General features: G+C 36.4%; 1 protein-coding gene across 1 annotated transcript in view; it reads left to right on the top strand.

Moving 5' to 3' along the window:
• The window catches only part of WDR49 (WD repeat domain 49), a gene marked incomplete at both ends in the record, with an annotated part of 205975 nt that overhangs the window by 149765 nt on the left and 28432 nt on the right, over nucleotides 1-27778 (top strand). Inside the window, 4 exons of the mRNA XM_080915350.1 lie at nucleotides 2165-2326; nucleotides 3973-4160; nucleotides 4820-5017; nucleotides 16394-16575. Coding sequence (XP_080771476.1) covers nucleotides 2165-2326; nucleotides 3973-4160; nucleotides 4820-5017; nucleotides 16394-16575 — 730 coding nt within the window. The remainder of the gene's footprint in view (nucleotides 1-2164; nucleotides 2327-3972; nucleotides 4161-4819; nucleotides 5018-16393; nucleotides 16576-27778) is intronic.

The following is a 27778-nucleotide window of genomic DNA, read 5'->3' as shown; positions in this document are numbered from 1 at the left end:
CTAGGTCAGTATTTCTGTATTGCTGACACCAGGAAGCAGGAGTCTCATTTTCATCTAGCTTAGATTTAGCCAATAAAACTTACAGAATTGCCTTTGAGTGATCTTAGGTATCTTTTAGTAGGAAAATGGGAACTATGTTCACTTGATTGGCTGCTCACTCTCAGTCTGGGGCTTGTATTAAATATTATGCCACCTGGATATCATAAATTATTCCTTACTTTAGAAACCTGAAAGGAGCATTAGACAGGAGTTTATTATATCTTATTGGCTTTAGCAGAGGACATGAATATTTTATACTTAAGTGCTTCCACAGTTGTCTCTCATATTTTATTTTAGCTTGTTTAGAAACTAAGGCTTTTCCTTTAGATTAACTTCTTTAGATAATGGTTATGACATTTCCTATAGCTGAGATATTTCCTACTGTCTCAATTAAGTAATGTCACAGAGAATAAATTTAACTTTATTAAAGTACCCGCTATTGGGTGCAGTGTGTGTGTGTGTGTGTGTGTGTGTGTGCGCGTGTGCGTGTGCGTGTGCGTGTGCGTGTGTGTGTGTGTGTGTGTGTGTGTGTGTGTGTGTGTGGCTGAAGAGTGATTTTTTGTGAATATGAAAACCAGTTTTAAAATGTAAGATTTTGAGGGATTATCTGACTGCCTTATATACTAAGAACTAGCCTTTAAGATTCATCTCAACATCTCACATTTCAAGTATATGGTCTAATCCTGCCTCTTTCTATATCTTTGATCTCAAGGTAATACCATTTATATTTAGAAGATTGTACCTATGCTATCATTGCATCCATAGAGAAGTAAGACATAGGTAACAATATTGATTTTTATTATTTTTCTATTATTGCAATAAACCTCCAGGACAAAGACAAATCCCAGCAGTAGCTTATTTACATTTGTGGTTCTGGAGGACAAAGGTGCCTAAGTGCAGAGTGGAGGTAATGGGATCACGAATCTGAGTGCTCACATCTTAAATTACAAACATGAAACAGAAAGTGGGCTGGGAATGCATGTGGCTTTTACACCTCAAAGCCTGCCTCTTGTGACATACTTAATCCAGCAAGGCCCGACTATACGCAAATAGCAATACCAACTGGGAATCAAGATTTAAGCATCCAAGAGCATGGATATCATTCTCAGTAAATCCCAATAGCAAACCTCTAAAAGACATTAAGGACATTGTTACAATTCTCCTATTCCTCCTCCTCCTCCTCCTCCTCCTCCTCTCTCTCTCTCTCTCTCTCTCTCTCTCTCTCTCTCTCTCTCTCTCTCTCTCTCTCTCTCTCTCTCTCTCTGTGTGTGTGTGTTCAAGTATACATGTATGAATATGCATATGGAAGCTAAAGGGGAGTATTAGTTGCTATTTCTCATTCACCTTCTACTTCAGTTTAGTGTTTGGTTTTCTTCCAATATCTTGAGACACTGTCTCCTCCTGGCCACGTGGAGTTTGTTATGTAGACTAGGCTGCTGGCTAATGAACCCCGGGAGTCCAAACATTTCCACCTTATCATCAGCTTTGGAAAACAAGTACATACTACATAGCCTTTTTGCAGATGGGACCCTGGTGCTCCTGGCCGTGTTGCAAGTATTTTACCAACAGATTTATCACTGACACCGAACATTACCACATTTTTCATTTTGAAAGTTTGTGGTGTCATTGTAGGGATTTTACAAAACTATCTGAAAACTATCAATAGATTTTGACATAAACATTTTCAGTTTCCATGATGTGGACTGAAGATAATATAAGTATATAATTTAAGTATATATATATATATATATATTCACTTGATTTTTATGCTTATTAAATACTTGAAAGATTAGCATTAACAAAAATTTCATGCCATTAGAGACACATTTATCTTGAACATATTGGGATATCTGTGATCATAACTATGCCTATGATGTGAAGTTCTAATTAATTTATAACAGGAAGTGTGCCTGGCATATGCAAAACAAAAATGAAATCAAACAACCTTTCCAATTGAGGTTGTAGAAGAGACTAGTAGGAGGCCTGCAATTTTTGTTGGGACTTCATGGGGAATGGTGGTTATCTCTCCTGAGGCTGGGTCTGAGAAGACCTGTTGTTCAAGCATGCTTATTTGAACAGAAGACAGTTATCTTCACCAAGAGCCCTGGATTTTTGTTCTTCACAGACCTAAAAGCCCAAAATCTAAATGCCAGGAGAAGCAGTGCAACTCACTGTGTGGCAGACCAGGCCACCCAGGCTGCTCAAAATCTAAAGAGCGACACGGAAGGTAATAATGCTGTCATGAGGCTTTGCTTCCTCGAAGCAAGAAAAACTACTGCAGCCACGGGTAAAATATGTGTTTCCATTTTGACCTTCTGTATTTGATAAGGAAAGCAATGATGGAAGTTTGATCTATTTTATAAACTCGCCCTGTAGCATTTGACTTTGCATAGCTCTCAAGCCTGCCGTGGCTTATGAAAGGCCAGGGACACTTGGACAGGCGTGTCAGACTGGTGAGAATGATAAATAGATCTGCCAAATAATTTATCAGTTGTCTGTGGTGAGATGGGAGTGAGAACAGTTGCAACAACCATTTCATCTGGCAAACCAATTTGTCAGTGTTTGTGTCATAATCGACAGGGCAGAAGGGCAGAAGTCAGAGTGAGATGCAAGCTGCAAATCCATGAGTCAGTGTATCAAAGGAATAATATCTGTGACTTCACTGAGGAACCTGGAGATATGACTCCATATGGATGGTCTGAACTGATTGCCTAGCAAGGCTGGGAGGCTCCGGTCTTCATGTCAATGTTGTTTGGAGATGTCCAGAGTATTTTTGTCGCTTGATTTATACTTCATATAATAGGGCAGAGTCCCATTTGAATTTTTTTGAAGAGAGTCATTAACATTGGTGCTACCCAGAGGTAACTATGGAATAATTGTTAGTTTATAGACAAAATAGCAATATGTCAACGCAGCTTACATCTTCCTCTACAAAATATAGCTTGGAGAAGATTCATTGAATTTCCATGTAAATTATATTCTGAGAGTTAATTTTTTTTTTGCACAACCTAAGAGATCCAGACACAAGTGTTATGGGATTGGAGAAACTGATGAACATATCTGAGCTATAGTTTGTATGATCACTTTACTACATTGAATTTGCAAATAGAAAACCTGCATTATATTCATATAAAATTTTCACCATCAATAAAGTTATACCTCTTGTTGTTTCAAAACCCTTAGGCAACATTTAAGATGAATTTAAAACAGACTCTAAAACTATCCATTCTTCATAATATACTAATCCTCACATTATAAAATATTTCCTTAGAATTGCTCTCAATTTTTCATAACTAATTCTTGTGTATGTTAGACTCCTAGCATGTCTCTACTGAAGCAGATCCGCTGTCACTTCCACCTTAATTATACTGTTTATCACCAGCACACTAGTAAAACAACTGAAACACAATCTATAGAATTATCCAGTAATACATTTTCCCCAGACGAATGCTTCCAGAGAGCATTTCTAAGTAAATGGAAAGTGCACATGGTGAGTTCCAGACCTATTAACAGGAAAAGGGGTGCATATGGGCACACAGTAAGTATCTGAATACATTTTAAAATGATCTCCTAAGTAGAATCCATTGTTTGGTGCTCAGCAGAGAATCTCTATGTGTGCTATTATAAAAGCATATGTGCATCCAGACTTATAAATGAGGGTTCTTGCCTCTTGACCGCATGGTCCAATGGTTTATCTTGGAAAATAAGTCTGAGATTTTTCATAGTAAATGTTGTAAAGTTTAAATAGTGCACACAAATTTTGCTTAATGGTGCACTGTTTGATAATAAAGAGAAACGGAATGGTGGTCTGGATAAACCTCAGTACTACTGGCCTCTCTACTCTCCTATGTTCCCCACTGCAAGAGTCACCGGGAAAAGTTACTTTGGGATCTCTAGCTGTATTTTCCTAATTAGATTTTCCCTATGTACTAGGAGGTGCTAACCTAGTATCGTGTGGAGCATCTGGTTATGTCAGGTTTTGGGATACATTTAAGAAAGTGCTCCTGGCTGAATTTTTGGCTCATGCTGGAGTTGGATCCATTATTATGACTACTGATAAACTGAATCAATACCTTGCCACTGGAGATCCTGATGGCTGGTTGAAAATATGGAACATAGAGGTAAATGGAAAATATTCTCACAGTACCATCACTATTTTTTTTTAGCAAAATATTTTATAAAAAGGTAACTAGTGCTTTTGTAGGTCATAGAAAAAGTGCTTCATCCTAAGTATTTTAAAGAAATCATTTAAGGCAGAGTCTTTTTAAAGGTAATTCACACACACACACAAACTCTCACACACACTGAAAGTGACAGAGACAGAGAAAGAGAGAGAGGGAGAAAGAAGGGAGAGAGGGGAAAGGAAGAGAGGGAGAAAAGGTAGGAGGGAGGGAGACGGAGAGGGAAAGAGGGAGAGAGTTTGGACATAAACAATCAGGTACATCGTGAATAAAATAAACTATAAATGTCATGTAGTGTGCTGGGCCTTCAGCTACTTATAACCAGCTTGAATCAATTATTTTAAAAATAAGTAGTTACCTGCTCCTTTTAAAAAATATAAAATAATGTAATATTAGGTGTCTCTAGGTGGCTAAGTAACTTTCTATCATCTATCTATATAAATTATACTTTAATATGGATCATACTTTAATAGTTATGCTTTAACTATTATATCTCAATGCACCCCTCTATTTCCACATCAGGCCCTTAAAACATTGATGCTTTTATAATTCATCCAATATTTGGATTCCTAAATGCCTGGGCATTTCTTTTCATTCAGGAGTATTGTACTAATTCCACCGAGAGCAAAATCACTCAGCCCCCAGCTCTGCTCCGATCATTTCAACCTCACGAGGACCGGATCAGTTCCTTGGAGATGTGTGAGGCTGGCGGTCACCTGCTTATTATTTCTTCCTCTGCAGACTGCAGTGTCTGTGTGGCTGGACTTCCCAATTCTCCTGCCTTGATCTTTGGTCAGGTATGCACATTCTTTCTTTGCTTTTGTAGAATTTATTTGACATTTAGCATGAATCTGGCCTTATTTCCATGAAAGTCTCCTCTGCTCTTTACCGTTTACTACATATGAAATGATGGGCATTTTTGTTGCTGGAACCCTCTTCTTTCTTTCCCTGATTACTACTCGCCGGAACAAGCCATGAAGCGAAACGCACATGAGACATGGAAAAAGTGTTGTCTCCTGACAGTGTAACATATTTCTTATAGGGAATTTTTAATAGAAAAAAATCCCAACACTTTATCCCTAGTACTGCAACAGGTCAGCAGGAGCAGCCTTCTCCCTCACCTCTCATCGCCCACCCCGGAAATATCTCCTGTGGATCACACATTCCATTACTGTTCACCTTCCTCCCACCACGAGTAAATACCATGGCCTCTAATCTCAAAAGGTATCTCCTGATCAACCATAGCCCACCCACACCAGCCAGCAAGGCAGGTAGGCACCCTGCCAGCCGTTTCCCTCTCTGTATGTTCCTCTGGACCCATTCCCTCAGGGTAGTCCCTAATACTGCAGCACATCACTGGCTGTAGTTTTTCTTCTCTTACCTATATCTCCTGTGGATCTCACACACTATCAACTCCTAAACTCTCTCCCTCTGCTCTTCTCTGCTGCCCATCTTTCAGCAGATATTACTGCAAACACCAGTACACATTACTTGTGAACACACTAACTGAGCAGGCCAGTAAGAGATGCAAAATACAACCATCGCATGCTCCAAAAATCCAGCAAAGAAACAAAAACCAAAGAATAAAACAGCCATCCAACAAAGACAAAGCCAGATATCAACAAATATAGATGCCTAGATGCCCCTAGATACACAATAACAATAACACAATAACAACCAGGACAATATATCTCCACTAAAGGGAGCTAGTTTATCATAGCAGGCCCTGAATAATCTAACATAGCAGAAACACAAGAAAAAGACCTTAAAGCCAACTACATAAAGACAATAGACATGCTTAAGTAGGGAACGAATGACTCCCTTAAAGAAATCAAGAAAAACACAAAACTATTGGTAGAAATAAATAAGTCCTTTAATGAAAAACAAAACATATTCACTTGAAGGAATGAATAAAATGATTCAAGACCTGAAAATAGAAATAGGATACAAATAATAATGATAAATCACAAACTGAGAGAATTCTGGAAATGAAAAATGTAGGATTTCAAACAAGAATTGTAGAGACAAGCTTCACCAAGAGAATACCACAAATGAAAAAGAGAATGTCAGGCACTGAAGATGTAATAGAAAAAATGGCGCAACCTCACCAAGCCTGTGCCCCAAGCTCTCTGCTGGTCCAGGTAGAAAAGAGTCTGGGTGTCTGGTCTGCAAGCACTGCCTTTCTGGGCAGATCCAAAATCCCTCTGACAGAGGCCCAGCCCTTACTGTGGGCAGGAAAGGATCCTTTTTCAGAAGCACTCTTTGTGCTCTGGGTACTCACAGAGCAGCCTCAACAGGCCTGTGCTCCAGGTTCTTTGCTGGTGCAGGTAGAGAAGAGCCTGACTTCGTAATGAAGACTCTAAGAGCCAGAAGGGTCTGGACTGATGTATTGCAGACACCACAAGATGCCAGATACCAGCCCAGACTACTATATGGCCCAATACTTTCAGTCGCCTCTCTACTGAATGAAAAGTGAATCAAAGACAGGAATTTTAAAAAGTTTAGTGACATTTTATGATTCAGTGAAAATAAATATAGAGCACAGCCAAACTTAAGGAATATAATAAAAGTAGTGATCAATGAAAATGAAATTCTGTACCGTAGCACTAAATGCCTACCAAAAAAAAAAAAAAAAATGTGGGCAAATAAATCTTATACTAACAACATAACAGCACACCAGGAATCTCCAGAATACCTGGTCTCTGCATCAGGGTCATGACCTTTGAAAACAATGCATATTTCTGATGGTCTCAGGGACTGAGACACTGCTCAGTAGCAACAATACTGTACTGAAGTATAGCAGCTTGTGTTCTCACGCTGATTATATCACCCCCAAACATGTTTGCAGTCTCCTGCACATTACACTAAAGGAAGCCTGTCCCTCCCAGTTGTGTTTTGACTGGTCAATAAAGTTACCAGAAGTGACAGTCAATGGCTGGACAGGGAAACAGAGGCAGGATGTTTAGGATTCTGGGAAGGGATGGAGGAAAGATGGGATTCTGCCATTATAAAGGCATAGAACATGGGCCCTACTAGAAAGGTACAGGAGGGAGAGACTGCCAACATGTAGGTACAGGGAGAAGGCCGCCCCAAGAGGGCTGCCCAGCAGGGTCCAGGGTAACAAAGATGAAATATAAATTTAATAAATATAAACTAAAAAATGTCGGGGGTGTGTGTTAGACATGTAGATTTAAGGAGTGGCCCAGCCACTGAGCTGCTTAAGGCATATTAGAAATAAGGCTGCCTTTGTGTCTTTCATTCTTGAATCCAAAACATTTGGACTGGTAACAAAGAGCATATGTGTACCAGCCAGGAACTTAGAGTGGATTAAAGTACTACCATTTCAATGAAGTAGGGACACAACTACATTTATTTATTTGGGGTTCCTAAGATTAACCAAAGTGCATGTTTTCTGATAGTCACAACTGTGTATTTGAGTCCCAGTGCTCTAGAGCAAAAGGAAGTAAGCACACTTAACAGGAGTAGAAAGCAGGAAATAATCTGAATGCTGAAATCAAAATAAAAACAAAGAATAATACAAAGAGTCAATGAATCAAACAGGAGGTTCTTTGGGAAAAATCAACAAAATAGAGAAATCCTTATACAACCTACTGAAAGATGGAAAGAAATATCAAAATAAACAAAATTAGAAATGAAAAGGAGGAGATAACAGCAGATACCAAGGAAATTCAGAGAATAATGAGATATATTAAAAACATGTACTTCTCAAAGTTTCTAAATCTGTAAGAAACAGAAAATTTTCTCGGTAGGTACCTCTTAACAAATTTTAGTCGAGATCAGATAGACAACATAAATTTATCTATAACCCCTATTGAAATAGAGTTAATAAATTCTTACACCCCAAGGAAGCCCATTGCCAGATGGTTTTAGTATTTCAAAAAGGAGTTAATGATAATATTGCTTATATAATTCTACAAAATAGAAACGAAAGGAATAGTGCTCCATTCATTTTACTAATCCACAATTATCCTGATACCTAAAGCACATAAAGACTGAACAAAGAAAGAGAATTGCATGCTATGTGTTCTTAGGAACACAGAGACAAAAATACACAATAAAATACTTTTACAAATCCCAGAACATATCAAAAAGCTCATCCACCACGATCAAGTAGGTTTCATACAAGTAGAAATACAGAGATGCTTTAATACATGAAAATCAGAAAATGCAATTCACCATATAAACAAATTGAAGAAACAAATTATATGATCATTTCATTAGATACAGAAAATTTCTTAAAAATAAAGTCCAACACTACATCACTATAAATATCTTGAGGAGATTAGGGATTTATCATTGCCTTCACATAATAAGGGCAATTTGCTACAAGCTTACAGCCAACATCAAATTAAATAGAGAGAAACTCAATGCAATTCCACTAAAATTTGGAACAGGACCAGGTTACCTAGTGGCTAAATATCTATTCAATATAGTGCTTCAAATCTTAGCGGAAGCAGTGAGGTAACTGCAGGAGACCAAAGGAATACGAATGGAAAGCGGCAGGCCAGAGTATTATTATTTGCAGATAGGATGACAGCATACATAAGTGACTCTAAAAATTGTACTTGGTATGTCCCGCAGCTGATAATTGCATTCAATAAAGTGGCAGGATACAAGATTAACTAAAATCAATAAATTAATAAGCATCCCTCCTATTTTCTGACTAATCTACTGAGAAAAAAACTCATGGAAACAACAGTCTTCACAATAGCCTCAGACCTTCAAATAATGTAAAATATCTTGGGGTAATTCTAACCAAGCAAGTGAAAGTCTTATACAAACAAAACAAAACAAGACAAAACAAAACAAAACAAACAAACAAACAAAAAACCCTTCAAGTCTTTGAAGAAAGAATTGGAAGAAGATACTGGAGGATGGAAAGATCTCCCATGCTCATGGACCAGTAGAATCAACAGTAAAATTGTCCATCCTACCAAAGAAATCTGCAGAGTCTATGCAATCTCCCTCAAACTTTCAACACAATTCTTTATAGACATGTAAAGAACAATAGTTAATTTCATGTGGAAAATAACAACAACACACCCAGGAGAGCTAAAACAATGTTATATATCCCTTTCAAGATGTAATTCAGATCTACAATAATAAAAAAAACTTTGTTATTGGCACAAAAAAAGACATATTGACAAATGGAATCAACCACGCACACTTATGAGCACTTGGCTTTTCATAAAGAAGCCAGAAATAAACTGGAATAAAGATGCTATATTGAGCAAATGGCGTTGTTCATACTGGATGCCTGCATGAGGAAGAATGCAAACACACCAATATATATCACCCAGCATAATTCCACGTGGAACAAATACCTCAACATAAAATCAGATGCACTGAGCCGGATAGACAAGAAGGTGGAGAAGAGCCTTGCGTGCCTTGGCACAGGAGTGGATTTTGTGAACAGAACATTGTAGAACAACTGATCAACTGTTATTAAGTGGAACCTCATGAAATGGAAAAACCTTTATTTTATTCCTATCTGAAAGATGTACTTGTACCATGGTGGGTCAGAACTCATGAAATTAGCCAACCACTGTCTGTTTAAATTTGATTCCTATGGGAAGGTGCCCATGCTTCATGCTGTCTGGATGGGCAGGAGCCAGAGACTAAATAGCCCAGAGATATAGGGTAAAACTGAACACAGCTGGCAAAACAAAATCAGTGAAATATTGCTTAGTGATTTTCTGCTATCTTCATAGATATAACTGCCTTGTAGATTTATCATCAAAGAGCAAATGGGAGCCACTGCAAAGACCCATAGGCAGACATCATGTGAAGAGCATGTCTAAATTGAAGTTCTCCATTGAATCCATCTTTTAAGGAAAGATTTTTGGGTACCCCCTCAGAAAAGGAGGAGGAAAGACTATAAGAGTGAGAAGGGAAGGAGGACACCATGAGAATATGGCCCACCAAATCAACAAAGCAGGGATCACATGGGCTCACAGAGACAGAAGCAGCTAGATCAGAGCTACACAGGTTTGTTAAAGATGATACTCGTATATCTCACTGAACACAGAGAAGTCGAGTTAATGCTGACCTAAAGCCTTCACCCTATTATGTAGTGTTCATGGCACTGGAAAGCAGTTTGCACACCACCAACCTCTCCACAAGCTTCTGTCTGAACTGGTGGCAAGCCTACAAATTACAATGATATATATTATCACAACACTCTCTGATGTACTCAACCAAGATTTACTGGATTTCAGGCTCACTCCATGAACTGAAATCCAGACCTGAATCTTCGAGACTAGCTAGTCTATGGGGCTAAAGGCTAAGGGAAAGCTTAATACTACATTCTGATTAAAGAATGTACACACAACATGAATCTTCACACCATTTCACTAAACATATAAATCAGCGTCATTCTTGGCTATCATCTTTGAAGCTGTTACTGCAGTTGACTGGAACAAGTACAGATAGGCACGACTGGTCAATGTGCAGAAAGTTAGAAACCGTGGAGCACTCAATCATAAATGGAATCTCTCCATCATGTTCCATCCCATAGGGCTCAAGAAACTCTCCACAAGAAGAAGCAGAAAGATTGTAAGAGCCAGAAGGGATGGATGACACCAAGGAAAAATGTTTTCTAGACACAATATGACTGATGCACATGTGAACTCAGAGACTGGCAGCATGCGTGGGCCCTGCACAAGTGTAAGCTAGTAGGGATCCCAGTTTTGAGCGGGAAAATAGATACAAGCGGCCATTCCCAAGCAAGAAGCTATCTTTAAGTGTTAGCTGATTGCAATGAAAATAGTTTTTCCCAAAGGAATCTCACTGAGGATATAAACCACACTTAAGGACAATTTCCATGACCAGCATGCAGTGGCTAGTAGGTGGCTACCACAAAGTTAGCTAACTCACTTTTATTTTCAAAGTTCTGTCTCACAGCCTTTGGGATTTTTTTTTTTTTCAACTCACTGGTCCTTTTCTTATACATTATGGTTACAAATTCTGATTTTATCAGTTTTCTGTCAATGTGCGTATCTTAGCATCTGTTTGCTTCTTGTGTTTTTCTTCTATCTCTCTCTTTTATGTTATTCTGATGTGTTTGTTTCTATTATTATTGTTACTGTTATTGTTGTTATTATTATATGGATATTTATATTGTACTGAGAGAAATACATACACTCAGAGAGAGACAAGGGAGAGGTAGAGGAAGCAGAGAGAAGAGGGGAGGTGGAAAGGGAGAGGGAGAGAAAAGGAGAGCAAAGGAGATTTGTGTGTGTGATGCTTGGGTGGGGGAAGAAATCTCAGAATATTTGGGGAATGAAACTGTAATTAGAATATTTTGTATAAAAATTGTTTTAAACCAAGACCTAATGTCATTCTCTAAGGATCTCTGTATTCATGCCTGTTTTATGTTACTATGTGATATGTAAAACTAGGTACATTATCTTTAACAAGCAGTTTGTTTAATATAAATGCCATGGCAAAGCTTTGCATTGGGGCTCTCTGGATGTCTAATAGAGAGAATCATAGTGAGAATGGAAGGCAGAGGGCTGGGACAGGCCATTCATGCTTGGTGACATCCAAGTCAGGTATCAGAGAACTGTCTCAATTCCATTCAGAGGGTAATTTCTCAACAGCCTAGAACCTACATTTTACACCACCTACTGAGGACAAATATCCACTACAAAAATGTTTGGATAACATAGACATACCCCTCGAAAACCTTTAAATCATCCCCTATCTCCTGGTTCTAACCCTGTTTGAGTTCTTGCCCTGACTTCAGTGATGAGCAGAGATAAGGAAATATAAGCCAAATAAACCCTCTCCTCTCCAACTTGTTATTGGGTCATGTTTTGTTTTTTTACTTTTTGCTTTGTTTGTTTGTTTTTAATCATGGCAATAGAAACACTAAAACAGCTATGCTAAAATTTGCACATTGTAAGCATTTCAGATAAGGCTGAACTATTTTTATGCTAGTAAAAACTCACCGGGTTGTTTATTTCCCATATGTATATATTTAATATAGTGTGCAAGATACAAAGTAAGTGAATGGCAGACATTGCTCGGTAAATCACTGTAGACAAAGCACATAAATATGACCCTAGTCATTTTCCTGGGAAAATTTATTTACTTATTTATTTATTTATTTGTTTGTTTGTTTTGTTTGTTTCTTTTAAAAAGATGAAGCTATAATTTCATAAAAACAATTTTAGTTGAACAACTTTATTTTAGAAAACAAAGATAAATGTACAGATTTTAAAAGCATTTTTGCATAACAGAATCTGAATTCATTTTTGTCAGTTCTTGAATTTTTTAAAGGTTTGATAATATGTCTAAAATCTACTAGTTACAATAAGCATAAAGTACATGTAAAACAAGATGTAACCTAGAGATAGTCAAAGTTTTCTTGTTGTGTAAAGATTAAGCAAAATGATTATTTTTTATTTTTTATTTTTGGCCTTTGTTTTTCTTGAACCTCATAAAGTCTGTAAGTTGTTTCTGGGGTGTTCAGAGCTTTCTGAGGTTAGTAACCAATTATCAATGACTGCATATTATATCTATTCTTTTGTGACTGGGTTATCACACTCAGGATGATGCATCAATTTTCTTAAGAATTTCATAAAGTCATTGTTTCTGATAACTGAGTAGTACTCCATTGTGTAAATATACCACAATTTTTGTATTCATTCATCTACTGAAGGACATCGGGCTCCTTTGCAGCTTCTGGCTATTATAAATAGGGCTGCAATGAACATTGTGGTGCATGTGTCTTTGTTGTATGTTAGAGAGTATCTGGGGTATATGCCCAGTAGTGGATTAACTGGGTCTTCAGGTAGTACAATGTCCAATTTTCAGAAGAACTGCCAGGCTGATTTCTGGAGTGGTTGTACCAGTTTACAACCCCACCAGAAGTGGAGAAGTGTTCCTCTTTCTCCACATCCTTGCCAGCATCTGCTGACATCTGAAATTTTGATCTTAGCCATTCTGACTGGTGTGAGGTGGAATCTCAGGGTTGTTTTAATTTGCATTTCCCTGATGGCTAAGATGTGGAACACTTCCTTAGATCCTTCTCAGCCATTCGATATTCCTCAATTGAGATTTTTTTGTTCAGCTCTGTACCCCATTTTTAATAGGATTGTTTGATTCTCTGGTGTCTAACTTCTTGTATACCTTGGATATTAGGCCTCTATCAGATGTTGGGTTGGTAAAAACCTTTTGCCAATCTGTTGTTTGCCTTTTTGTTTTCTGTACAGTGTCCTTAGCCTTACTGAAACTTTGCAATCTCATTAAGTCACATTTGTCCATATTTGATCTTAGAGGATGAGCCATTGATATTCTGTTGAGGAAATTTTCTCCTGTGCCTATGTGTTCTAAGGTTTTTCCTACTTTCTCTTCTAATAATTTCAGTGTACCTGTTTTAATGTGGAGATCTTCGATCCACTTGCACTTGAGCTGTGTACAAGGAGATAAGAAAGGGTCTATTTTATTCTTCTTCATGCTGAGTTCCAGTTGGACCAACACCATTTGTTGAAGAGGCTGTTTTTTTTTTCCATTGAATGTTTACAGCTCCTTTATCAAAAATCAAGTGACCATGTATGTGAGGGCTCATTTCTGGATATTCTACTCTATTCCTCTGATCCACGTGCCTATTTCTGTACCAGTACCATGCAGTTTTTAGCACAATTGACTTGTAATATTGCTTGAGGTCAGAGATGTTGATGACCGCAGATTTTTTGTTGTTGTTGTTGTTGAGGATGGATTTCGCTATTCTAGGTCTTTTGTTATTCCAGATGAAATTGCACATTGCTCTTTCCAACTCAGTGTAGAACTGGGTTGGAATTTTGATGGGGATTGCATTGAGTCTGTGGATTGCTTTTGGTAAGATGACCATTTTTACAATGTTGATCCTTCTGATCCATGAGCATGGGAGATCTTTCCATTTTCTGAGATCTTCCTCGATTTCCTTCTTTAGAGATTTAACGTTCTTGTCATACAATTCCTTCACTTGCTAAGTTAGAGTCACACCAAGGTATTTCATAGTTTTTGTGACTATTGTGAAGGGTATCTTTTTCCCAATTTCTATGTCCTCATGTTTGTCCTTTGAGTTGAGGAGGGCTATTGATTTGTTTGAGTTAATTTTATATCCAGTCACTTTGCTGAGCTTGTTTATTAGCTGTAGAAGTTCTCTGGTGGAATTTGTTGGGTACACTATCTTACTTAAGTACACTATCATGTCATCTGCAAATAGTGATGTTTTTGCTTCTTACTTTCCAATTTGTATCCCTTTGATTTTCTTTTGCTGTCTAATTGCTCTGTCCAGGACTTCCAGTACTATATTGAATAGGTAGGGAGAGAGTGGGCATCCTTGTCTAGTCCCTGATTTTATTGGGATTGCTTCAAGTTTCTCACTGTTAATGTTGATATTGGCTATTTGTTTGCTGTATATTGCTTATGTTTAGGTATGGGTCTTGGATTTCTGTTGTTTCCAGGACTTTTAACATGAAGAGGTGTTGAATGTTGTCAAATGCTTTCTCAGCATCTAGTGAGATGTCCATGTGGTTTTTTTCTTTGATTTTGTTTATATGGCATCCTAGGAATGAAGCCTACTTAATCATGGTGAATGACCTTTTTGATGTGTTCTTAGAATCAGTTTGCAAGAATTTTGTTGAATATTTTTGCATCAGTGTTGATAAGTGGGACTAGTAATGGTTATGAACCATTTGGCATTAATAAACATCTACAGAACATTTCATCCTAAAACAAAAGAATACACCTTCTTCTCAGGACCTCATGGTACCTTCTCCAAAATTGACCACATAGTTGGTCACAGATCAAACCTCAATAGGTATAAGTAGGTTAAAATACTCCCATGCATCCTATCAGGTAACGGTGGTCTAAGGCTTGTCTTTAATAACAACAAAGACAACAAAAACCCATATATACATGGAAACTAAACAAGGCTCTATTGCACGATAGATAACATGGTCAAAATAGAAATAAAGAAAGAAAAAAAGAATTTTCTAGAATTTAATGAAAATGAAAACACAACATACCCAAACCTATGGGATGCAGTGAAAGCAGCACTGAAAGGAAAACCCATAGCCCTGAGTGCTTCCAAAGAGAAACTGGAGAGAGCATATACTAGCAACTTGACAGCACAGTTGAAAGCTCTAGAAAAAAGGGAGAAGATACACCCAAGAGGAGTAGAAGGCAATAAGTAATCAAACTCAGAGCAGAAATTGACCAAATAGAAACAAAAAGAACCATTCAAAGAATCAACAAAACCAAGAGCTGGTTCTTTGAGAAAATTAACAATATTGATAAACCCTTAGACAGACTAAGTAGATGGCAAAGAGTGAGTATCCAAATTAACAAAATCAGAAAGGAAATTGGAGATATAACAACTGAAACTGAAGAAATGCCAGAAATCATCAGGTCCTACTACAAAAGCGTATACTCCACAAAGCTGGAAAATCTGGAGAAAATGGATGAATTCCTAGACAGATACCAGATACTAGAGTTAAATCAGGACCAGGTAAAGCATCTAAACAATCCCATAACAACTAAAGAAACAGAAGCAGTCATCAAAAGCCTCCCAACCAAAAACAGCCCAGGTCCAGATGGGTTCAGTGCAGAATTCTATCAGACATTTATTGACAACCTAATACCAATACTCTCTAAACTATTCCACAAAATAGAGTCAGATGGAACACTACCTAAGTCATTTTTTGAGGCCACAATAACCCTCATTCCTAAATCACACAAAGACCCTACAAGAAAAGAGAACCTGGAAAAATTTAATAACTAGATTTGCTTCTGAGGCTTTGTTCTAAAACCTTAAATGCAAAGGAAACAATAGAAAATTTAACTGTAAAATTTGTGACAGAAGCTCTTTTATTATTTTATCTTCTTTTGCTTCAGGCATTAAAAGCTTAAATTGCAGGAACTGTTGTGGCTCACAATGATTTCACTGGATACTTTCTGTCATGATGTAGCTCATGTTCTATCTTTAAAGAAATTTATACTTCTCAAATCTTTTTAAACCGGTAAGATAATAGCTGGTCTTGCTCATTTTTTTATTTGTAAATATCCAAGAAAGTTAATATATAAATCTTGTACATGGTAAATTCACATAAACTTTTGATGAAAATTAATTTTGTGAAAATAAAATAGATTTTCATTTTTAGGCAAGCCATTGGAATATTGAAAACTACTTTTCCCTTCTGAAAAGAGATGCTAATATAATAGAAAGCAAGACTCAAGAGGAAAGCATGAATGTCAAGCCTTTATATTTGAAAGAGGAGTCACTCTTAGATTCAACAGAACTGTCTGTACTTACTGAGGAAGACAAAGACAGCTCAACACATATGTAAGTACTTTTAGTCCTTATCTGGAAGTGAATCTAGTTAATACTTAGATGCAGTTTTGTCCTAACCCCCTGTGGTGCTGTGTGGCTATCCAATGATAACCTCAAACCCTCTCTTAAGGTTTGGAGATTACTGTGATTATATTTGGTTTTGCTATATTCTTAGGGTTATTTATGCATTTTATTTTTTGTCTCCATTGAATTCTAAATTTTTTCTCTCTGTACATATTTATACTCTGTCTCCACCAACCTCTCCCCACCCACTGTCTCTTTACCTCTGTCAGGGATGACCTCACAAGTCCTTGTCAAGCTAGCCAGATTGTTTTTGAATTGAAAGATCCTTCTGACCCAGTCTTGTGATTGCAGTTTCTGGATTTCAGTCATTCATTTATAGTCTGTGTTGTCTAATATTTTCTTTTCTAAATGTTCTTAATTGTTCAATTAAAATATAACTACATCTTTTTTTTTCATCCCCTTTTCTTCATTGCTCCATTTCTAATCCATGGCCTCTGTGTTGCTGATTCTTAACACACTTCTATTTCTACTCTATCCTCAAATGAATTATGAGAAATAGTCCCTTTCTTTGGTAACAGTCTGTCTCTATCTGTCTGTGTGTCTTCTAACTTTCTACGCTTACTGTCACGTAGATTCCTATTGATGGATTTACCTGTCATTTTTCAGTCACCTGTCTACTGTTAATCCTTTTATTTGTCATTCCATCTGCCAGTTATTCACCACTGCCTATCATCCCAGAGTGCTTGTTAGATGTTACTACCTATTTTGGTATATATATATATATATATATATATATATATATATATTTATATATATATATAAACATATATGTATGTACACAGGATTTTGAACAAAAGATGGTCTAAGAGCTTAACTCCTGTTCTATTTTACTCTCGTTAAGCTTCTGCTTCTAGCCTTGCTGTGTTGATCAGATTTATCATTTTTCCACAATCCTCATCAAAACCCTATTATTATTGTCTGCTTATTATTGAAGGCAAGGAAGTTTTAGTATTTATTTAGGTTTATTTCCTGTATTAACTCATGCTTTCACAATTTCACATTCTGTTATAAACTGTCATACATGAAAAGATGATTCTTTCTATTCTTTCTCCTGTAAAATTGGAACTGTTTATCATATATATTTGGTTCATAAATTTTCATTAAAGTACCAAAAGTTCCTTTATATTCTTCAGCCTATCCCACACACTGTCTTATATTTGTAATGAATAGTTATTGTTATTGATGGATTAAACACTAATATTGTGCTGTTCATTAAACTTTATAGAGTAAAGCTCATTTTTTATGTTATACAACTTCTTTGGGTTTTAGATTCTCCATTCTCAGCTTAAAAATTCTCTGTACTATGCTGAATTATGGTTATTATATTTCTGAGTACTGTGCACTGACCATAGTGTAGCCAGGTTTGAGGATGCCACATTTCTGAAATTAAATAAATTTTCTTCATCTATTTGAGTCATCTAAAGTCTCATTTTTTTCCTTTGGATTTGATTCTTACACATTTTTGCTCTCCTTACTTATCCACTATTCCTGTCTCTAAATTTAGGTATCCTCTGGTACTGTGCTCTCTTCTTAGCATTGCCTGTTCATAATGGCATGCCATTGAGAGTTGCATAGTGAACGATTCTTACAGGCTAGCTTCCTTTACTAAGTGATACACATTTAATGTTACTCAACATTTTAAAAAACCTCTTTACCCCTAAGTAATACGGATGGACAATTAATTCATTTATCGTCAAATAATGTCTTTGCTTCATAATTTGTCAATTATGTAAAATACAATCACATGTAGAATTATGTAGAATATAAAGTATAAATAATAACCCCACCCTATTTGTTCAACTCTATTTCTGATCTTTGGTTGATTACATTGATCTATCTCTCTCTGTTTTTTGTCAACATAACTCTATCTTGGTTATTGAAATTGTATAGTAAGCAATGAAGAAATAGAATTTGTTCATAGTATTCGTCTTTTGTGCCTCCATATTTTCTTGGCTGGGTTGTATCTTACAACTTTTTGTAAAGACTTCAGTCAGTCTGTCAACAACAATAAAACAAATTTCTAGAATTATGATTATGGTTGTCATCTTGGGACAAACCAATGGCATCTTTCTACTTATTACTATGGTATATGATAGTCTGTTCCTGAAGAGACATACTGTATACATACATATCCATTGGTTCTAACAAAGTAAACCACCCCCAGACTTAAGTAATGATAAATCCAAATCCAATTTGGCAAAGTGATGAGACTTTTTATTGGAATTACTAATGAAGTACAGGTGAGTGTTAACATATAGTAAAAGTGTTGACTCAAAAAAGTAGCTATATCATTAGAAAGACTGTGCCAACACAGATGTTGACTCATGGAAGCTGAATGCAGTCATGTGACTAAGTAGAAGAAATATCTGTTTAGTTTGACTGGTCACATGGCCACTGTTTACTGCTACTATAGGGCTGGGGAGGAGGTTTCCTGAGTGTTGTTAATGTTCACTTTCTAGGATGTGACTTTTTGTTACCCTGGAGTATCCTTGGCCCTGCCCTTCCCCAGTAGAAGGAATATTTCAATTAAAAGGAAACTGCTATACAACAGTATCTTTTTATTTGTATAAGTCTTTTGAAAAATTTTTTTCTTAGAGTTTCATAGTTTTTGTAATATATGTATCTTCTTGTGTATTTTGTTATATTATACTTAAAAATTTCAATGTTTATGTTAATATAAATGGTGTACTTCAAATATGAATTGTTTGTGAATAATAATGATTTTGGATAAGAAATTTTTTCATGAACTCTTACAATAATAATTATATTATATATTAATATTAATTAAATCAATAACTAATATAAAATAAAGTTACATATCTATATTATATGTTAATATTATAGTTAAATATTATTTTTCCAAAAATGTTTTTGACTTTTGTTTCTCCATAGTTAAGATTATTTTAAGCAAAGATATTATTATATCTTTTTCTGTAATCTGTGCCTATTTCCCCTTTCTTTTTTTAATACTTGTATTAGCTACTTCTAGTCTGATGTTGAATGGTGAATAGATGATATAAATTGAGTTGTAAATGGTAAACAAACTTTTCATATTTGAATAAATTCAACTGACTATAATACATCATTTTTCTTTATAAACCATTGCATTAACTTAATAATATTATGTTAATAGTTTTGAAAGTATGTCCATGAAAGAGATTGGTCTGTAGTTTTTCTGTGTCTGGTTTTGGTATATATGGAACTATATATCTGCCTTTCTTCCTTTGTTCCCATTTTCTGGAACAAAATTATTATTGTTTGTAACTTACATGTTTTCTATTAATTTACTGGTGACACTCACTGAAATGTTATTACTGATTCATTAACAAATTACTACACAAAGCACTTTCCACATGATACATGTGGAATTAGAATGCAGAGTTTGGTGGAAATTTGAATTTACTGCTGAAGTAATGACAATTAATTTACTAGTTATTCCAAATATGGAAAGAAATTGTGCTTGAAGATTAAAAAAAATCACTCTATAAAATATCCAGCATGTTTCAAATGAGTGTTAATATGAGTTGACCAATAGAATAGCATACACAGCACAAACTCTCTTCCCCTCTTCCCTGCTTCTCACTGATTTATTTTTCAGTTGTCAAAGTTAAGAAATGAAAAGGTAAAGAAAATTGCAAATGGTAGAATCATAGTTCTTAGCACACAAAAAAAGTTTGAAATTTTAATCTATAAGTATATAAAGTTGCAGGTTCTTTGGTGGCCTCTCCAAAAGAATCTCAGTTTTGAATATTTCAAATTGATGTACCCATTGATTGTCTCCTGAAGTAATGCAAACAAGGTTAGAGTCTTTGTTGTTAGATTAGAGCCTGTGAACAACTCTACTTGGGTTAACTTCTGTTTGGACCACAAGATATTCATAATACCACCAAACTTACAGTACCATCTGCTCTACTGTGTTCCCCTTCCTGCTCTACTGGGAATCTCCAACTCATAAGATTTTACCCATATACTTGTTTATATCCTAATGGGATATCATTTTATCAAAGGTACTTCAGGGTTTATAATTTCAGTATTTGGACTGGTCAACATGAATTGAAACTTAAATAAAGGAACTTGAAGCAGGCTTCACTGTGAAGAAATACACATGGATGCACAGCCAGTCTCCTTTGATAATATTAATGTTTTGTCTATTCCTTCCCCAGTGTGGTAGTGGGCATAACATCACTAGATGAGGTTTAAAGCTACCCTCTTGGCACAGTGGGTCACCACAAGAGCTCAAGTCCGTTGAAACTTTGGAACTGCGGGAAATAGATATTCTCTGAAAACTCCTAATTAATAATTTTGCTTCTAGATGCTTTCTTCTGCTGACATAAATACAAAAGAAAAATGTTCTCTTTTAAACATCCTGTTATACTAAATTGAGCTTTGGAATTTGTCATTCCATCGCTTTAAATTGCAGCTTTCTAGGATGTCAAGTAGTAATTTATTCTTAGGCAATGGACATTTCAATTTAGAAATAGAACATTGCCAGTATGTGCAATGCATACAATGCAGAGAATTGAAACACTTTACTTCATGTAAGATGATCCCTACCAACAGAATTCATAGATGAAAATATTTGTTGACTAAGGGCAAAACAAAATATATTCATGTTTCATTTTTTTCCTGAACACATAAGAATCAAAGTAAATATAATATATTCTAGTCAACATGCTAGTTTTCCATTTTTTATATATTTTATTTTATTTATAAGAGACAGGGAGTCAGATAGAGGGAGAGAGACGGTGGCAAAGAAAGCCAAAAGGAGAGACTGGAGACACAAGAGAGAGACCACGAAGTAGAGTTTAGACAGACATGGTTAAGGTGATACCATCTTGTCCTGGCTCTATTTTGTGTCTGCCTAGATACTCCCACTAACAAAATCCATTATGACAACACTGTTAGAAGTGTCTGTAACTCTGACTATGATCCAGACATATTAACTAGAATAACTGATGTTTGTGTAGGTTAAAGTATAAAATTAAAATAACTGAGAGCATAAATAAAAAAATGTCCAGTGGTTTCTAGAAAATATTACTAAGCTATGAAAAGAGAACTGTTATTCTGAAACTCCTCAAACACTGATGCAATTATGTTTTCCTTTGAAATTGCTATACCCTAGAGCTTCAACACCAAGAGACTCTAAGGCATGAGCCTGCTCTTGGTTGCCAGCTAATAAAAAGATTCAAATATTTTTAGTTTGTTTAAGCAGCATGGTTGTCAATAACTGTCTTGCATATATTATTTTATGACAGGTGGCAAGTGCCCTTTGCTGCTGAAACATCTTGTGACCCTAGTGTTCTCTTCTTCATGACAAATTTAAAAAATTTGTTATTTTCTTAAAAAATAATCAGTGTTCTAAACTTTTTAGTTTTTACTGGATTTGCATCTCATTTTGATCCGTGTTGTCTCTCCTAGACACCTTGTCATATGAAAAATAGTGCTGGTATGTTGTAAATTTACAGACCATCATCAAAACTGGATGTTTTCCCCACACTGAGTATATTTTTGAAGGCATAGACAGTTTCAAGATAGAGAGGCAGTTTTCTCTGTGATGCAGATACTTGTAAGGGACAAAATTGTACAAGAATAGCTGCTTCTGCTCTTTAAAATTCTGCTTGTTTTAAATAGTTGACTTATAATCACACTGAGATTGTTGTCATGAGCCAGCATATAATAATGCCATTTAGGGATTATGCAGTAATTGAAAGAAAATGGTTATAAATCCATTTCTACCATTGACTTTTTAATTGTGTCCCTTGATTCTCCCAGGATGTGACCAGGACCATTATAGCAAATTTATCAGCTGAAAATTGTCAGTTGAACTTTTTGCTCATGTTTTTGTAGCATTTATAAATGTTTTTGCTCTTGGAAAATCTTTTTGTAGAACAATTGCTTTCTCTTAATCATGATTAATCAATGATTTAATCAATGATTAAACACAGGGAGAGGACTAGGCTAGGTCTTCTACTAGTGCAAAAGTGCAAAAGAAAAACAAATATATGTGAGAACATAAAGACACTTTTGGAAATTTTTCTCGCTTTAGAGCAGATGTCAGTGGATTTATCTGGAAGCATTGTGGTGATAAAGATGTAGAGGGCCAGAAAAGCTTTAACTAAGGAGCAAGAGAGAAACCTGGAGAAAACTTAAAGTTAAGTTTTATATTCATGTAAATGCCTCCAGTTCTTTTCTCAGAAAACCGTATATTGCTACCTGTTCGATTCTGGAGTATACATGAACATTTCGTTTCCATAGCTATAAAAACATCTCATGAACTCATGCATTAGAAGCAGGTAGGTAGTGATAGGTTGTCTTAAATGCAAACCTTGGAAAGATAGAGATGAATGGAGAACTTGATGGCCTAACAGGATGGTCTTAGTGCTCAGTTAGCAACGGAAACAGAGAAGCGGATTGTTCCATCCCTTGAATTCCGAAGGAAGAAATTACTGTTTGTGTTTGTCACTTTTCTTTCACTGTGATAAAACTCCATGACTGAGGAAACTTACAGAAGGGAGAAGGTTTATTTCTGGTTTCTGGTCCCAGAATGGTAAGAGTTCAATGCTAGGTAGAAAGGTCTACATGCTAGAACAGCTGAGAGTTCACATCTCCAACCGCAAGCAGTAATCTGAGAACAAACTGAGGCCAGAAGAAATATTTTAAACAATGAAGTCCACCCCCAATGCCTTACTTCCTCCAGTAACTCCACACTTCCTAAACCCACCCAGTGCCCAAATAGCATCACCAACAGGGTACCAAGTATTTACATGCCAAAGTGTATGGAGTTGATCTCACTCAAACCACCACACCATTGGAAATGAAATACAGCAAGGAAACAAATAGGGTATACAATAAGATTCAAGAATAATTACAGACATATTCTTTTCTTAAGTGATAGCAATATTTGGGAACGTATACTGTTTCAGTGAGGCAGTCTATTGCTGTGATGAACAACATAAACGAAAGCAAGATGAAGAGGCAAGTGTTTACCAGGCATACTCTACCATATCATCGTCCATCACTGAAGAAAGTCAGGAAAGTTGCTGACACATGGGAGGAACCCTGAGTCCCGAGCTGGTACAGAGGTCATGGAGGAATGCTGCTTTCTGGAATATATTTTTTAATTATGCTAACTAAAAAATTATGTGAAAATTGAAACATTCATACAAAAGAACTTCAGGATATATTTTTTTATAAAAGCAACACATTTTTAACCAAGCAAAACATTTGATGTGCAAGTAAGTAAAAAAAAAAAAAAGTGATAAAATGCATGAAGCAAAAATCACTGCTAAAGTTTAGGCACTTGCTTGTCAGACTTTGTTCTAGGCATACACATAAAAATTAACACAAGTAAGTGTTGTGAAAATGTGACAAACATTCCCACCCCACCACTCCAAAGTCGTTAGCCAAGATTTAAAAAACAAATCATTGAAGAATCTTGAATGTACATTAAATCAACTACATGTTGCTCAACTTTTGTCTAAAATATTAAGAATAAAAATATTGAATGCTTCTAGTAATAGATTAAATTACTTTATCTTTTTCTGTCCTTAATAGTGAGAGACCAGACCATCTCCATCTTGAGGTCAGACTCCATCTTAGAGAACCTGACCTAAGGTTGAACTCGACTTAAACACAAGGCCTACTCCTAACATTAGTTTCTGGGTCACTCCCTAACAACCACCAATCAGGAGGAAAGCAGAAGTTACAGTTGTGCCTAAAGATATTTACTTATGAAAGCTTATAGTTTGACACCCAGCACCGGCCAGTCATTTTAAAGGACAACAAATTCCACAATAGCTCCCCACCCAGATATATGACTAGCTGAAAACCCCCTTGCTTGTTTGCTTGCCTCTATAAATGCTTACTTGAAACTGGGCTCAAGGCTTTTCTCTCCATTCCTGCTGTATCAGAATCGTCTCCTCGGAGGTCTTTTGGGGCTCATGAAACAGATACAATGATATGTCCCCTTTCCTTATTGTCTGTGTCTTGTTATGACATACAACTGTTTTCAAAATTAATTGAGGTGCAAAACAATTAATTGAAAATCACAGACACACAGGGCACAGACAGAGACAGTCATACAGACAGACAGACAGACAGACAGACAGACAGACACACACACACACACACACACACACACACACACACAGACACAACAATAGAGTAATGGCTGAGAAGACAAAACCATAAATGAGGAGCTCATTGTGCAAACATAAAGATCTGAGTTCAAATCCTCAAAATCTACGTGAAAGGTGGCTATGGTTCTGTGCATTTGTAAGCTCAATGCTCCTACCACAAAACTGGAGATTTGCTGAAAGTGAACATGGGCCAGATTGTCTGTTGTGGTGGACAGTGATTTAAATATGCTTGGCTCAGGAAGTAACACTATTAGGAGGTATGGACTTGGAGTAGGTGTGGCCTTGTTGGAGAAAGTATGTCACTATGGGGGTAGGCTTTGAGACCCTTCGACTACCTGCCTGGAAGACAGTCTTCTAATTGCCTTCAGATCAAGTTGCAAAACTCTTGACTCCTCCAGCACCCTGTGCTCCTGGATGCTGCCATGCTTCCTGCTATGATGATAATCTACTGAACCTCTGACCTTGTAAACCAGCCCCAATTAAATGTTCTCCTTCTTAAGTGTTACCTTGGAGATGGTGTCTCTTCCCAGCAATGGAACCCTTAAACCCTTAACTAAGCCACCTGTGTAGGCAACAGTGAACTGCAAAACATCCGTGTGACAACAGGGGCATATGGCTAAAACTCTTGCTCAATCCTCTAGACTTTTCTACAACCTGTATGAGAAAATAGTTTCTTTCTTGCTTCTGACTCAAAACTGGACACTGGGACTACCATTAAACTGCTCCAACAGTTTACTGTTTAAGAAGATATGTAATTTTTTGGAAATTTTGTACACATATGCATGTACTTTAGTTTTATTCATCCTGACACCTCTCTGGAACTCAAGTCCACTCCCCATCCCACTGTCCTTCCTAATCTCATACCCTCCCTTCTTTTTACACTTTTAACAACCCATTGAGCTGTACATGAGCTGTCTATATACTGAGAAATGTGTCGCCCTGTACTGAAGCATAACTGATTCTGCAGAGCCGGGTCCTTAGAGGAAACTGACCCTCCAGCCTGCAGTCTCCATCCACAGTCAACAGTCTCTCAGTAGGAGTGTAGGCTCCTGAGTCCCTCTCCCAGCCACACTGGAATGGGGGTTGCTTTGATCTTGTGCAGGAAGTCATCAGTGCTGCATTTACTTGGTATCTTACGTGTATATGGACATGTGCATAGGCACATGGGCCTCCGGGCATGTGTGGAATCAGAGGACAACATCCTGGAGTTGTTTCTATCCTTTCACCACGTGGATTCCAAGGATTGAATACAGACCCTCAAGGCTGGTGGCAAGAGCATTCACACACTGAGCTATGTCATTTGTCCCTGATATCTTTTTTGGTCTCTCTCTCTCTCTCTCTCTCTCTCTCTCTCTCTCACACACACACACACACACACACACACACCCTCCCTCCCTCCCTCCCTCCTTCCCTTCTTGCCTCCCTCCCTTTTTTTCTTTTATTCTTTCTTTTGTTTTTTTTTTCTTTCTTTTAGTTTCTTTTTTGTGGCTTTGGGGGAGGGGTTGATTTTGAGATAGAATCTCACTATGTAGTCTTGGCAGGCCTTCATCCCATTATGTAGACCATAATACTCACAGAGATCATGCTGCCCTTGCTAACTACGTGCAGAAATAAAGGTGTATCCATCCATGTCCCACACATTCAAGATATCTTACTCCTCACTTTAAATTGGAGTTTTTTTGTAACTATAAACATTTTTCTATGTGAATTATGTCTTAATAATTCAAAAGGAAGTTGAAAAAAATATCAGAGGCATGTTATCCGGGCAAGCCCAATAACATCTTTACATGGTACAATTGGTATTTTGTTGAAGAATTCCTGCGAAAGGCACCTATGCAGTATCTTACAGAAAAGCTTTGGTACTTAATCACTATTATGGACAAGACACATCTATCTATTTATGTATCGTCTATTAATCAATGTTCATTACTACACTACAGAAATAGCAAACAATTCTATTCCTTCTTTGACTCTCTGTCACATTTTCCCCTTTATCCATCATTTAAGAAATTAATTTAGAAAGAGAGATTAATTATAAGAAATCAGGATAAAGTCACATGAGAAATAAAATAGAAATTTACTTTTACTTCCCAGTGATTTTGATAAAGCAGAAGCCAGTCTTTAACATCAGTGCTTCTGGTACCCTTAGCAGTAATAGCAGTCTACAATTATTAGTAAGCAGGTGATATTTAAAGTTGTATGTGCTATTGATTTCCTAATTATTTTGCCAGTTGGTGTCATGTGGTAAATTAAATTAGAAAATTGATAGATTTAAAGAAAAAAAAGCATATACAAAAATAAAGTTTTGTTTTAAGTTAGGAATTATCTGACATAAAAGTCTTGAAGGACTGATATTCAGCTTTTGCCAACAATCGATGATAATTAACCTGCTCTAAGATATGAAATATAACAACCTATTAATTTTTAAAAAATTGAAGTCTTCAAAATCCTAAAACAGTAAGCTATCATTTTGGTAGTTATATTTTCCAGTGTCCTGACTGGTCACTCTGATTGTAACCAAAAGTACTAGAACTCACTAGAAAGTGGTGTTGGAACTTTCTTCTTAGAATAAAATGATATTGTGTTGTTGAATAAAATAATAGTAACCCACATCTATGAGCTTTGTTACCACACTCCAGGAACTGTTTTAGGTTGTTTTTCACTTAACTCATTTATTCTCATTATACTCCCAAAAAACAGATGTTATTTTTATTCCCAGTTTACATCTGGGGAAGTAAGAGAAAGAGGATTAAAGAACAATAATGACCCAAAAGATTCATACAGACTTCTAGTAGTAAAGTGAAAAATTTTATATTATGTTATGCTGCTTGCCAATCAAACCAGATTAAAATGATGAAGAATTACTTTCAAACTCACTGAATATTTTGTGAAGCAAAGCTACTACTATTTTACTTTCTTTTTACATCACTCTGGAGTTCTTGTCACAATCACCATATTTCCCGTCTATAAGCAGGGCAGAGAGAAATTGATTT

This window comes from Micromys minutus (assembly GCF_963924665.1).
Source record: "Micromys minutus genome assembly, chromosome: 4".
NCBI classification, from domain to species: Eukaryota; Metazoa; Chordata; class Mammalia; order Rodentia; family Muridae; genus Micromys; species Micromys minutus.
The sequence above is the reverse complement of the archived record's forward strand: the minus strand, read 5'-3'. Positions and strand labels throughout refer to the sequence as shown.